The sequence below is a fragment of the Galendromus occidentalis genome, unplaced genomic scaffold, assembly GCF_000255335.2.
Source record: "Galendromus occidentalis unplaced genomic scaffold, Mocc_1.1 scf7180000077216, whole genome shotgun sequence".
Taxonomy (NCBI): domain Eukaryota; kingdom Metazoa; phylum Arthropoda; class Arachnida; order Mesostigmata; family Phytoseiidae; genus Galendromus; species Galendromus occidentalis.
In genome coordinates this window covers 1-11,905 of record NW_003805204.1, presented here as the reverse complement: position 1 = coordinate 11,905, position 11,905 = coordinate 1, and the positions used below count along the sequence as shown (strand labels likewise).

At 50.8% G+C, this 11,905-nt stretch overlaps 1 protein-coding gene across 1 annotated transcript; it reads left to right on the top strand.

Annotated features, from left to right (window-relative positions):
- Window positions 1-7,217: 7,217 nt before the first annotated feature.
- On the top strand, window positions 7,218-8,207 carry LOC108864060 (uncharacterized). Its single transcript, XM_018638960.1, has one exon. It carries the CDS (start codon window positions 7,218-7,220, stop codon window positions 8,205-8,207), a length of 990 nt encoding a protein of 329 aa, XP_018494476.1.
- The last annotated feature ends 3,698 nt before the right edge of the window (window positions 8,208-11,905 follow it).

The following is an 11,905-nucleotide window of genomic DNA, read 5'->3' as shown; positions in this document are numbered from 1 at the left end:
TCCGGGGACGTTCCCGTCTTCCCGGATCCGCCATCGGCTCCGGAGGAGGATTCCTTTATCACTTGCTGAGATTCGAGGTTTGAGGCATCAGACGTGGGGATGTCGCAACGTTTCTTCCCCGGAACGTCGCTAAGGAGTGTCGGGGCGAGATTTCTGACCACTCATCAAAAATCCTCAATGGCTTCGTTTTCCTTTGTGCTAATCATGTGTTCATTGATCGTTAACGAGGAGTTCGACGGAGGACGATTCCGGCTAGTTTTCTTCGATTTTCGAGTGCGCTTCACCCCGAAATGTGTGAAAGATTCGTCCGGGTGCCATCACTCCGCTTTGGGGAGGGACAATGTTGGTGCCACGAAAAAGGAGGCTTCAAAATAGGCTCTGTCGAAGGCACTTCGGTGTACATGTTCCACCTCAAGCGCGTCAACGTGGACTTCACGCTCACGGTGAGGTGTAAGTCTTACATTAGGAGGAAGAATTCGGAGAGTTGCCCCGTGTATGCGAGAATCACTGCTACGGGAGCCATTCTCTCTTCGGGCCCTCACAACCACATGCCAGACTCTAGGGGAATCGCGAAAGAATACCGTGCGGTGAAGGATGCAATGATTCGAGACATCCGGAAGAACCCCTCCAAATTCCCGATGAACGTAGTTATAGATCATCGGCGGGACCTTGCTATGCAGCCAGCTTCCACGATCATTCCTCGGAAGCAGCTACGGTATCTCCGCGATCACGCTAGTTAAGTCAGGCCGAGAGAGGTAAGAAGCCTGGAAGAGCTTCACTGGAAGATTGCAACGGAGAGTATTCGAGGCTACACGATCACACGAGACAACGAGCGAATCCTAAGCTTTTACGACCCCCGATCGAGGAGTCTTCTCCTAACTACCAGCCGCCTCTTGAGCTCATTGAACACGGTGGATATGCTTCACGCAGACGCCACATACAAGACGGCGCCGCGTAAGATCTGTAAGCAGCTCTTTACGCTGCATGGGAATCGGGACGGCCACGTAGGAATGATAGCGTTCGCCCTGATGAACCAAAGTACCGCAGAGGCGTACGTGTGGGTGTTACAATGTTTGAAAAGCTGCGTGCCAAGCCTTGAGATACCAGCCTACATGGGTGATTGGGACTCGGCAATGCGCGCAGCTTTCCACTCGGAGTTTCCCCACGCTGCCCTCTACGGTTGCTGGTTTCACTATTCCCAGCGCCTAGTGAAGAGAGCAGGTGAGATGGGACTGGCGGCTGCGATACGCCGCGCGGGCGAAATCCTCTCGAAGTTCCTGCCTCTCTTGGCCCTCCCTCTACTCCCAGCGTCGTTCATTGAGAAAGCCTTCGAGAACTTCGCCCAGGCCGCGCAAGACTCCCACATCGGCTTCCCCAAGCTCTTGAAGTATATCAAATCTCATTGGCTCCGAACGATTGGTCCCGACAAACTCTCGGTCTACAGGTTGAACCAAAGGACAAACAACGACGTTGAGAGCCATAACGCCAAACTATTGAGGCAGGCTCGACGCGTCCATGGTTCAGCCTGGAGCATCCTCTCAGTCCTTGTAGGCTTCGCGCAAGACTCCGCCGTCGACTTTTTGAGCCACGACATGGGTGAACCGAATATACTGTCAGAGCCCAGTCGCGCCACCAAGGACAACAAGGCGATACTCCAGCGAGCGTGGGAACTCCTGGAACGCAGAGAGATTGACGAAGTTCAATTCATCAACCGAGTGAAATATAAGGTCGGCAGGAAGCTTCACTGGCGTAACCTTCAAACAGTGGATGCGGCGTTGCCGATAGATCCTATATTGCAGCGTTGGCTGGAAGAGATGGACGCACTCTACGCTACGAGCCATCCCGCCAAGTCCGTGCATGCCGTCGACGAGGAGACCGACATAAAGCTCGGCCTCAATGTGAAGGAGGGCGAGTCGGATCTCACGGACGCGGCTTCCGATATTGATTCCACTTTCGAAGACCAGCTTGATCACCAATATCGAGGAGACGCCGATTCAGCGAGGTCATCTCTTTCGCCCGCTCCCGAGAGTCCTCGACTTGATCGACGATTCTACGTCTACGAGGATCATTCGTACGTGGATACGGCAGAATCGTTGGTCTCGCCCGCTTCGGGAAATCTTGGACTCGATCAGTTTTCCTGTGTCAACGGGCATAACTGTCACACCGATGCGGCAGGATCGTCAGCTCCTTCCGTCAAGATTCCTCGGCTTCATCCTTTCAATGGCTCAGGAGATCATCTGTACGCGCGGAATCCATCTCACTCGGAACTCCTAGTGAAGTACACAGACGATAGCTCCGACCCTCGGATACCTGCCCTAACTTACGAAATGAATTCACGGGTTCAGGACGCTATGAGAGGGGAAATTGATGCGATTCTCGTTCGAGTGGGGAACTTGGCCGTGCATCGTCGCGATCTACGGACGCTCATCAACCCCAACTGGCTGAACGATACTATCGTCAATGCCTATCTGAACTTGATCGTCAGCCGGAGCAAGAACAATTGCGATCTGTTGAAAGTGTATGCCTTCAATACATTCTCTCTGCTCTGTTACGGGAAAGGTACTTGAACGTCCGGGACTGGACTCGCAATGTTGACATATTCGCTTTCGACATTCTACTTGTTCCGGTCCACCGTGACTCCCACTGGTGCATAGCTATAATCGACATACGAAACCAGAACATTATGTACGGTGACTCGCTAGGCGGCAAGAACGACGCGTGCTTGCAAGCATTGCTCGATTACCTGGTGCTAGAGATGTAGACAAGCAAAGTCGAGAACTTGATCGCAACGGTTGGAAGTTAGAGACTCTGGAACACCTCCCGAGGCAAACAAATGGATCCGACTGCGGTGTGTTTGCTCTCAAGATCGCGGATTACGCAGCTCGAAACGCTGCTGTGAATTTTACTCAAGCCGACATGCCGTATTTCCGGCTAAGGATGGCTTTCGAGATTCTACAGTTGGCAATGATTCCCTCTGGATATGGAGATTGGTGAGAGTGAAGTGAAATAAAAGCTCTAATTCTCATTATTCTGATGGTGCCGTTCTTCTTCGGAGGGATTCTCGGGATGAAGTCGCAGCTTTTCAGGAGGGGGACGAACTATCTTATACCTCAGTCCATAAATTCGATTCATGATGGAGGCGCCTCGAACGAATCCCGCCGTCGACGTCAGGCTGTCCGGATATATCCTAGACCGCCAAGAAACTCGAGTTTCTGGTTTTATGGTTGCAATAACCCACAGGAAGCGACGCTCCGATCGATTTCGACAACGGTCAATACCCGCCGTAAGTCGCCAGGCTCCCCCCGCCGAAATAGCGGGCTCGTTGCTCGGCCTTCGTGAACTCTCCGACCGCCCGCTCATGGCAGAAGAGAACGAATGCGTTGATCCATGTGAACTCTGGGTCTCAATCACCTAGTCACGTGCTGGTCGCGTTTGTCCATTCTGTTGTCGTTTCCATCAGCGTTTATTTCGGAGTGAGTTCGTGTTCTGTCACGTATTTGTGTTTGTTGTTTGTATATCTGATGTTTATATAAGGGTTTCCAGAGACAAGGGAGAGACTCGAAATGGGCATGAGACTGAGATCTCGCGAGCTCCCATTTCGTCAAGAAATGTCTGGAGCTCGAGAAGAGATCGGTTTGAGGCAGTTGAGGCCTGAAGACGACGAAGAAGATGTCGTGGAGTTCGCGCAGGGAGAGGTTCCAGCGTTTGAGTGTGCGCCGGACCTGGGTGCTGGCGGTGGTCGCGGGGCCTCAAGCCGAGGAAGTATGAAGCTCTGTTGCTTCACGATGTTCGTTGTCGTGGTTGTCGGCATATCTTTTTTGTTGGGTTAGTATTGTGTGTGTAGGTGCCTTGGTTAATTGTATTTGTCTTGTCTCTGTTGCGAAGATATGTATATGTATATATTTTGTTTTTAGCCCATGGTTACTACCGGCGACATCCTCGGCGGGTGAACACAACAACGACCACGGTGGTGTCGGTTGTTACGGAGGAGACCGGCTTGCACGTTGGGACGACACCGAGTTTAATTCCCGCTGTGCCTGAAGTCGATCCGGACGAGGGGAGCACCAAGAAGTTCCGGGACGGTGTTCGTTTGGAACTCGTGTCGTTTGTTTGTCGCCGTTTAGCGTTTGGTTTGCAATTTTATTCGTACGAGAGGGAGTCGTGTGTGCTGATTCAGGGGGCTTTGTTGAGACCGGATTTCGTGGAGGCGCGGGAGGTAGAGCGCACACTTTTTGACATGTGCGAGGGATTCAAGAATTTTGTGTCGATTTGATACGATGAAGAAGAGATGAGAGGGTAAGCGACCCTTGGTCTTCCATGAAATAACGTGTTTTCTTTTAGCTTATTCGTTTTCCGGCCAATCGATGTCTGCGTCATGTGGAGCAGTTGGCGAGTAGGCGGGAGAGATGGATGGGGAGAAGGGTCTGAAGAGCTGAAGAGTCTCTTCTAGGTGGTTTGGAGTAGACGAGCGGTTGGGGTTGTCCGTGTCGGACGGTATGAGGTCTTCGATGATTAGATTCAGTTGTGGTAGGTGTTTTCCAATTTTTGCGAAATAGTTTTCGAATCTTTTGAACTTCAGCTCGATGATGGTTATTTCTTTCCTTAGTTCTTCTATTTCGTTGTTCATAGATCTAATTGTGTCTTTGTCCACATAGATGCGGTTTCGAAGAAGTTTACAATCAGCTCTGGTACATTGGACAGAAGGTGCTCCGAGGCGCTTTGCTTCATCTCTGTAATGTTGGCGTTCGGATTTGTCCATGTGTGGCCAAGTGTTGTGAGCTATGGTTTTCGTATGTGACAGTGAGGTTTGATTCTTGCGTTTAAGCTCGTGGACAAAGACCCAGAATGGTCTTGGTGTTTGGGGTATTACTGTGGGGAATGGTTAGTGTGTCTGTAAACTGAATTGTTTTGTTTTGAGGAGTGCAAGCAGGCAATCTGCAACACAAGTGGACAATGCTTTAAATTGGTTCAGTCGTAGGCTGGTAGGGGTAGTCTGTCACATTCTGCATGCTTTCGTGCGGACTTGGGTTCAAGGGTGCGTAGCTATTGGTTTTGAAACGCGAGAAGATCATGCACACGATTGTGATGGCCATTATAATTGCCATTCCGAGCAGAGTGCCACCTATCGCGATCGCTAGGTGGAGGGTGCGATTACTGTGGGTATCATCTGGTGTATCAGCTGGGTGGTATTTCAACTTGAAACGAAACCAGATTGATTCTCCTCCAATTGGGGGCAGATTTGGTCTCAGACAGGCAGTCAGATCATCTGCCTCCGCTTTGCAAGAGTCTGCAGACGGTGTACACCGTCGCAGAAAATCAGCTGAGTCTTCATTGATGACACAGCTGATGTTTTGAATTATGCAATCAACTTTGCAATCTTGATATGTGAAGTAGTTTGGTTCCAGCGATGCGACGGTGGTTAGGCAGACGAGTATTATGATTTCTCCGAGATGCATGGTTTCAAGCCGATTAGGTTTTTCAGTGTTTCGAAGGTGTGTTTGGCTGGGGCTTCCGTTAGGATGTCAGCCAGTCTGTTTTTGTGTTTGGATATACTTGAGATCAGGTTGTTTGTTTTCAAGGGTTTCGCGGATGAACATGTAGCGAACGTCGATATGTTTTGTTCGCTTATGGAATTGCGGGTTCTGAATTAGTTTTAATGCGGCTTGATTATCGACGTAGATCGTGGGGATAATTGGTGTGCGGAGCTCTTTGTATAGAGTCCGCAGCCACAAGGCTGATTTCGCCCCTTCGGTGACGCTGATGAACTCGCTTTCTGTGGTGGACAAGCTCACAGATTTTTGAGTCTGCGATTGCCATAGCACAGCACCACCGTTAAGTTTGCATAAGAGACCGCTTACACTTCTGCGTGTCTCTTTGCATGCGGCGTAGTCTGAGTCGGTGTAGAACTCTAGGGTGTTTGTGAGTTGGGGATCTCCGCCTCCCTTGTTGCTCTCCCGTCTACGGAAAGACAAAAAAGTTTTGCTCGGCGACGAAGCGCCCAGCACTGCCACTTAACGATTCAAACCGTACGGCCGATCGAATCAGGACCGAAGCGGTCCGCGTCGGTCACAGTGGAAGCCACAGGGGCGGAATGACTGGTCAAGTCAACGACAAGGCGCATCAAACTCGCCCGACACGGGGGCCCGTCCTCCGAACTCTAATGCCAACAACACCGCCGCGCAGCCGGCTCCGCCAGGTACTTGTTTTCCCTCTATAAGTAACTTTATCTCCCAATGGGAACTTCTAACTTCCGACGAGTGGATTCTGAGCACGGCCCGCGGCTATCGGATCTCCTTCCTTTCTCCCTCGTGTCAAACACATTTGCCGCACCCAATACGGTTCTCTCTCGCAGAAACTCTCATCATGACTAACCTGGTCGCCGATCTCCTAATCAAAGGAGCCATTGTACCAATCCCTGCCCGCCGCGTGCGATTTCTCTCCAACCTTTTCTTAGTCACGAAAGCGGGCTCGACCAAATACCGCCCAGTGATAAATCTCAAACCTCTAAACGAGTTCATCCCTAACGAAAAGTTTAAAATGGAGGGATGGATGGAAATCAAGGAAGCAGTTGTTCCGAACTACTATTTCGCCCGAATCGATCTTAAAGACGCCTTCCTATCCATTCCCGTCCACGAGTCAAGTCAGCCATTCCTCGCGTTCAAGTGGATGGAAACTACGTACTGCTGGGCCGGTTTGCCATTCGGACTAAAAACAAGTCCGCGGGTCTTTACCAAAATGCTAAAACCCGTGGCAGCCGAACTGCGACGACACGGCGTTATCGTTGTCGTATACCTTGACGATTTTCTCCTAATGGGGAACTCCCCCTCACGACTCACGACCCATGTGAGGCTCACAGTCGAGCTCCTGCAATCCTTGGGTTACGTAATCAACTTCGAGAAGTCCGCGCTGATACCCACCCATCAGGTGACGTACCTGGGTTACGAGATCGACTCCACAACCATGCAGCTATCGGTACCATTGAACGGGCGCAAATCAGACACGACATCACGGCGCTCCTAGCAGCTCCTGAAGTCTCTCTCCGCACGCTGTATCGCATTTTAGGGAAACTCAATGCATTAAACACTATCGTCCGCTCCCTGAGATACCACTGTTCCTCTCTGGCTAAGCTGGTGTCAACCACCACCCACCAAACACGGAACCTCAATACAACGGTACATCTAACATCCGACATCCGCACGGACCTCCTCTGGTGGACGATGCACCTCGATGCGGTCGCGGTAGGCCCCATTCAACCACCACTGGTCTCGTTGGAAATCACAACAGACAGTTCACTTCAAGGTTGGGGCGCCTGGTGCGAACTAGGGGCCGCGGGCGGCGCCTGGAACGATGACGACCGTCTCCTTCATATCAGCGCCTTAGAACTCAAAGCCATACTACTGGCGGTGCAACGGCTGGCTAGAAACCACGCCAACACGTCCATTGCGGTGCGAACCGACAGCACCAATGCGATGCCCAGCATCAACAACTTCGGCTCTTTGCATTCGACTCCGCTGAACTTCCTGTCCAGACAACTTTGGGCGTGGGCCTTTGCACGCAACATTTTTCTGAGGGCCTCGCACATCCCGGGCCTTCAGAATGAACTCGCCGACCAGCTGTCGCGAACAGTTTTAGACAACCACAGCTACTCCGTGAAACAACACGTATTCGATAGATTGGAGTCCGCCCACGGGACGTTCGAAATCGACCTCTTCGCCGATTTCTCCAACTATGAAGTCGCCACTTACTTCAGTTGGGTCAAAGACCCCTTTGCGCTTAGCGTCGACGCGTTCTTGTCCCGTTGGGACCCTTGGAGCAACCCCTATGCGTTTCCGCCTTTCAAGCTCGTTGATCGAACCCTCTCATTTCTGGACAATTTCCCAACGTGCGAACTCACGCTAATCTGTCCTCTTTGGCCGACACAGCCATGCTTCCCGAGGCTCCTGCAACGCTGCATCGACGAACCAATACTACTACCGGGGGATGCCGACCTCATCCTCGACCGCTCAGGAACGCCACACCCTCTGCTGGTATCCCGGAAGCTCCAGTTAGCCGCCTGGCGTCTAGCTCCCCTGTCCTGTCAGGAGAAGCGATCCACTTTCTGGAAAACTCTATCAGACCAAGCACACGCGCTGCATACAACTCATGCTGGCGAAATTGGCTTCGTTGGTGTCGAGAACGAGATTCCCCTACGCATCACGTTTCTCTAAACCAGCAATCGGCAATCAGTGGTCCGCGGACCGCTCGAGGTCCGCCACAAGGACCACCGGTCCGCGGACCGGCGCGGACCACCGGAGACAATTCTATTTAAAATTTCCGCAATGTTCCGAAAGGATCGTCGGGATACTTCGCTCAACTTTCGAAACGTCTCATGATGAGTGCTCGAGGAGACTATGGCCAGGTTTTGAAGCACGTCGGAGGACTTCTCTGGGGAGTGCTATCATTAAAGAGCGGTCTTCGAGGGTACATTACGGATTTATTTTCAAATTACTGGCAAAGCTCTGAGCGTTTCCGAAGCACTCGGTGGGACTTCCAAGGAGGTATGAGTAACTGTATGATTATCCCGAGTACTATTCGCGGGTTTCCACGAGAGAAGGGATTTCGCATTCTGCGGGTAGCTTCACATTTCTTTTCAATCATCATCAAGCAGCATAACGCGAAATCTAGCACCAGAAAAGCCACCGCGGCCAGCGGTGCTTCGCAATCGACTAGCTGTTCCCCGAGATCCATATGTTCACCGAAGTCGCGCCCGTCTTCCGCTACGATTCCGCCTCACCATTAAGAAGTTCAGATTGAGGATCATTCGGGGCATCGATGTCAAGGCTGTCCTCGACCTGGAGAGGGGATTGGATGAGCTTCGCGATGTTTGGGCCTACGGAAGTGACTCCGAGGCGAAGGGCTGTCTGAACATCTAGTCTCGATCTATGTATAACGTGTTTTAATAGCTGACATCGATGAGAAAGTTTTCTCACATAGGTATGTTGTTGAAAAAAGAATGAGAATTTTGGTCGCGATCTCACTGAGAACCGGATATTCATCCTTGACTGATAGCCAAAATTGCGATCTTGAGATACCAGTTTCTTAGTCGATGTTCCTAACTGTTCCTGTAGATCCCTATCCAAGGAATAGACGATGCGTGCTCCACAATGAGTTGTAGTCAACTGCTTTATTGTCTCAGGCTAGTGCTGCTAGATGCTAGAGGGCTCTGGCGTACGCACGCGCATTATTCGAATCCCATACAAACACCTCCCTCATAGAATATCGTAATCCCAGTCTATTATTTTATCACACAATTTGCGCCTAATTACATTGCTTGTTGATCCGAATATAACTCTGGGTCTTTTTCGATCTATTACTTCTTCTCGGAGAACTCCCGATCTCAACGTCTGACACTTTCCTCTTTCCGAGCGTCTCGTTGTTGATGCGGGACTGTTGCTGAGTTGATGTGTCGGCGACATGCTGGATAGGTTCCTGTCTAAGATGTCTACGATTCCTTCTTATCTCAGACCCGTCCTCCATCCTCACCCTGTAGGAGCGAGGTGCGACTTCTCGCAAACAAGTTCCTCTGAGCCATCTCCCTGATTTTTCCTGAGGTTGAACTCTGACTATTGAGCCCTTGCTCAGGCGTTTCAAAGTTTTGGCTCCCTTGTCGAATGCTATTTTACTTTTCTTCCTCTTCGACTCGTTGTTTTTCACTAGATTTTCGTCGAAGATGAAGTTGCTGTCCATTCGCGAAGGGTAACTTGCTGCGAAGAGGTCTCGAGAAAAACTAGAGCCCTGCTGAGTCCGTCCGATTGAATCGTGTTTCTCAATTCTAAAAGGGCGTATTCGTATTCTTCTCCGTTGATTTTGCACTTCTTTAGCAGACCTTTGGCAACTTTTACGGCCGCCTCTGCCTTCCCATTGCTTTGTGGGAAGTATGGTGAACTAGTGACGTGAACGGTTCCCCATGAAGCGAGAAAATCTTGAAACGTTGCCGACGTGAACTGCGGACCATTATCACTATGCAGTTCCATGGGAGCCCCGTATCTTGAAAAATGCTTCTGAGTCGCTCTCACGAGCCTCTCTGCCGTAGTATCGGCGCCGAGGTCGTCAATTTCGAAGTAATCCGAATATACGTCAACTGTCACCAAGTACTGTTTACCACTGTGCGTGAAGAGATCTTGATAGATTATTTGGAACGGATACGTTGCATCCGGAGTGAGTGATAGTTTCTCTTTGGGTTGGCGTGGCTGGTAAGACAGACAAGAGCTGCACGAATCGCACCATTCTCTCAATTCCGCTTTCAGCGACGGCCAGAAAATGCATTCTCTAGCTCTCTTCCATGACGCCTCGAACCTATAATGACTGGAATGTGCCAATTCCAGCATTTCTCGGCGTAGGGACTTCGGTATGAACACTGCCGTATTCCTGAGTATGATCTCGTTTTCTGTGGTCAACTCGGATCTGAACCTCCAAAAAGCACCCAGCTCCGTGGGGCACCTTTCTCTGGCCGAAGGCCACCCTTGTGAGATTCATGCCCCGCAGGCTTGTCGCCTCTGAATCCACTGCGCTGGCACTCCGAATCCTCTCCATAGTAGCGTTTCTTACCGCGGACAGAGCGGTTGTGTTCAGTTCCTCCAACTCGATTCTATATATCAAATTGTCCTCGTGAACCACTGTGTGATGTCCTCTCAGAGTGTCCCTGCTTAGCCAATCTGCTAAGCAGTTCGCCTTGCCCTTCACATGTCTGACCTCCAAGCTGTACTTCTGTATCGCCAAGAGCATGCGTTGCAATCTCTTCGGGTTGCTATGAAGTGGTCGATTGAAACATCCGATGAGCGGTTGGTGATCTGTCTCGACGACAACTTGTGAATGTCCGAAGATGAAGTGGTCAAACTTTTTGCATGCAACCACAATGGCTAATAACTCCTTCTCTATAACCGCATAATTGACCTCAGCCGGTCTGAGCGCCGAACTACACAGCTCCACCGGCTTTCCACCCTGTAACAACACCGCGCCCACCCCATTCTTGCTCGCGTCTGTTTGAATGAGGATGGGTTTTTCTACGTCGAAATATGCCAAAACCGGCGCATGGGTTAGTGCGTATTTGAGATCGGCAAACGCTTTGTCCTGATCCTTCTGCCATGCGAATTCCGCACTGTCCTTCAGCAACGACCTGAGTGGTGTTGTGAGTTCCGAGTATTTCGGAATGAATCTACTCAGATAGTTCGTTGCTCCCAACAGCCTCAGCAACCCTTTTTTGTCCGTCGGAGCCTTCGATTCCTGGATCACCTTGATCTTCTCCGGATCGGGTTGTACTCCATTCCGCGATAGTATATGTCCCATGTATTTCGCCTGTGGTACACATAGTCGAAGTTTGCTTCTGTTCAATCGTAGATTTCTTTCTCGACATCGCTGGAAAAATCCCCTGAGATTCATCAGGTGATCCTCGAACGTCTCTCCATGGATGAGAATATCATCTGCGATAATCTCGATGCCTCTGAGATTCTCGAGGGCCTGCATCTGCTTCGCCTGGTAGATTTCCGGCGAAATGTTCAGGCCTTGCGGCATGCGCAGATACTTGAATCGTCCGATCGGTGTCCAAAACGTCGTCAAATCTGTGGACTCCTCTTCTAACTCACATTGAAAAAGTCCGTCGGATGCATCGGCGACAGAAAAGTATCTCGCCTTCGTCAGCCGTGGCAGAATGTCCGAGAGCACCGGAAGTTGATAGTGAGCTCTCCTGGTCGCCTTGTTCAAGTGGAACGGGTCCAGAGTAACTCTAAGTTTTTTTCCTTTCTGTACCACCACCAGTAGTTGGCTTATCCACTCCGTTGGCTTGTGGACCGGTGTGATAATACCTTGTGCTTCGAGTTGCCTCACTCGTTCGATGATCTGTGGTTTCAAAGCGACCGGTGTCCTTCGG

Coding starts and splice junctions, on each gene's coding strand:
- LOC108864060 (XM_018638960.1), top strand. CDS start 7,218: ATGCACCTCGATGCGGTCGCGGTAGGCCCCATTCAACCACCACTGGTC.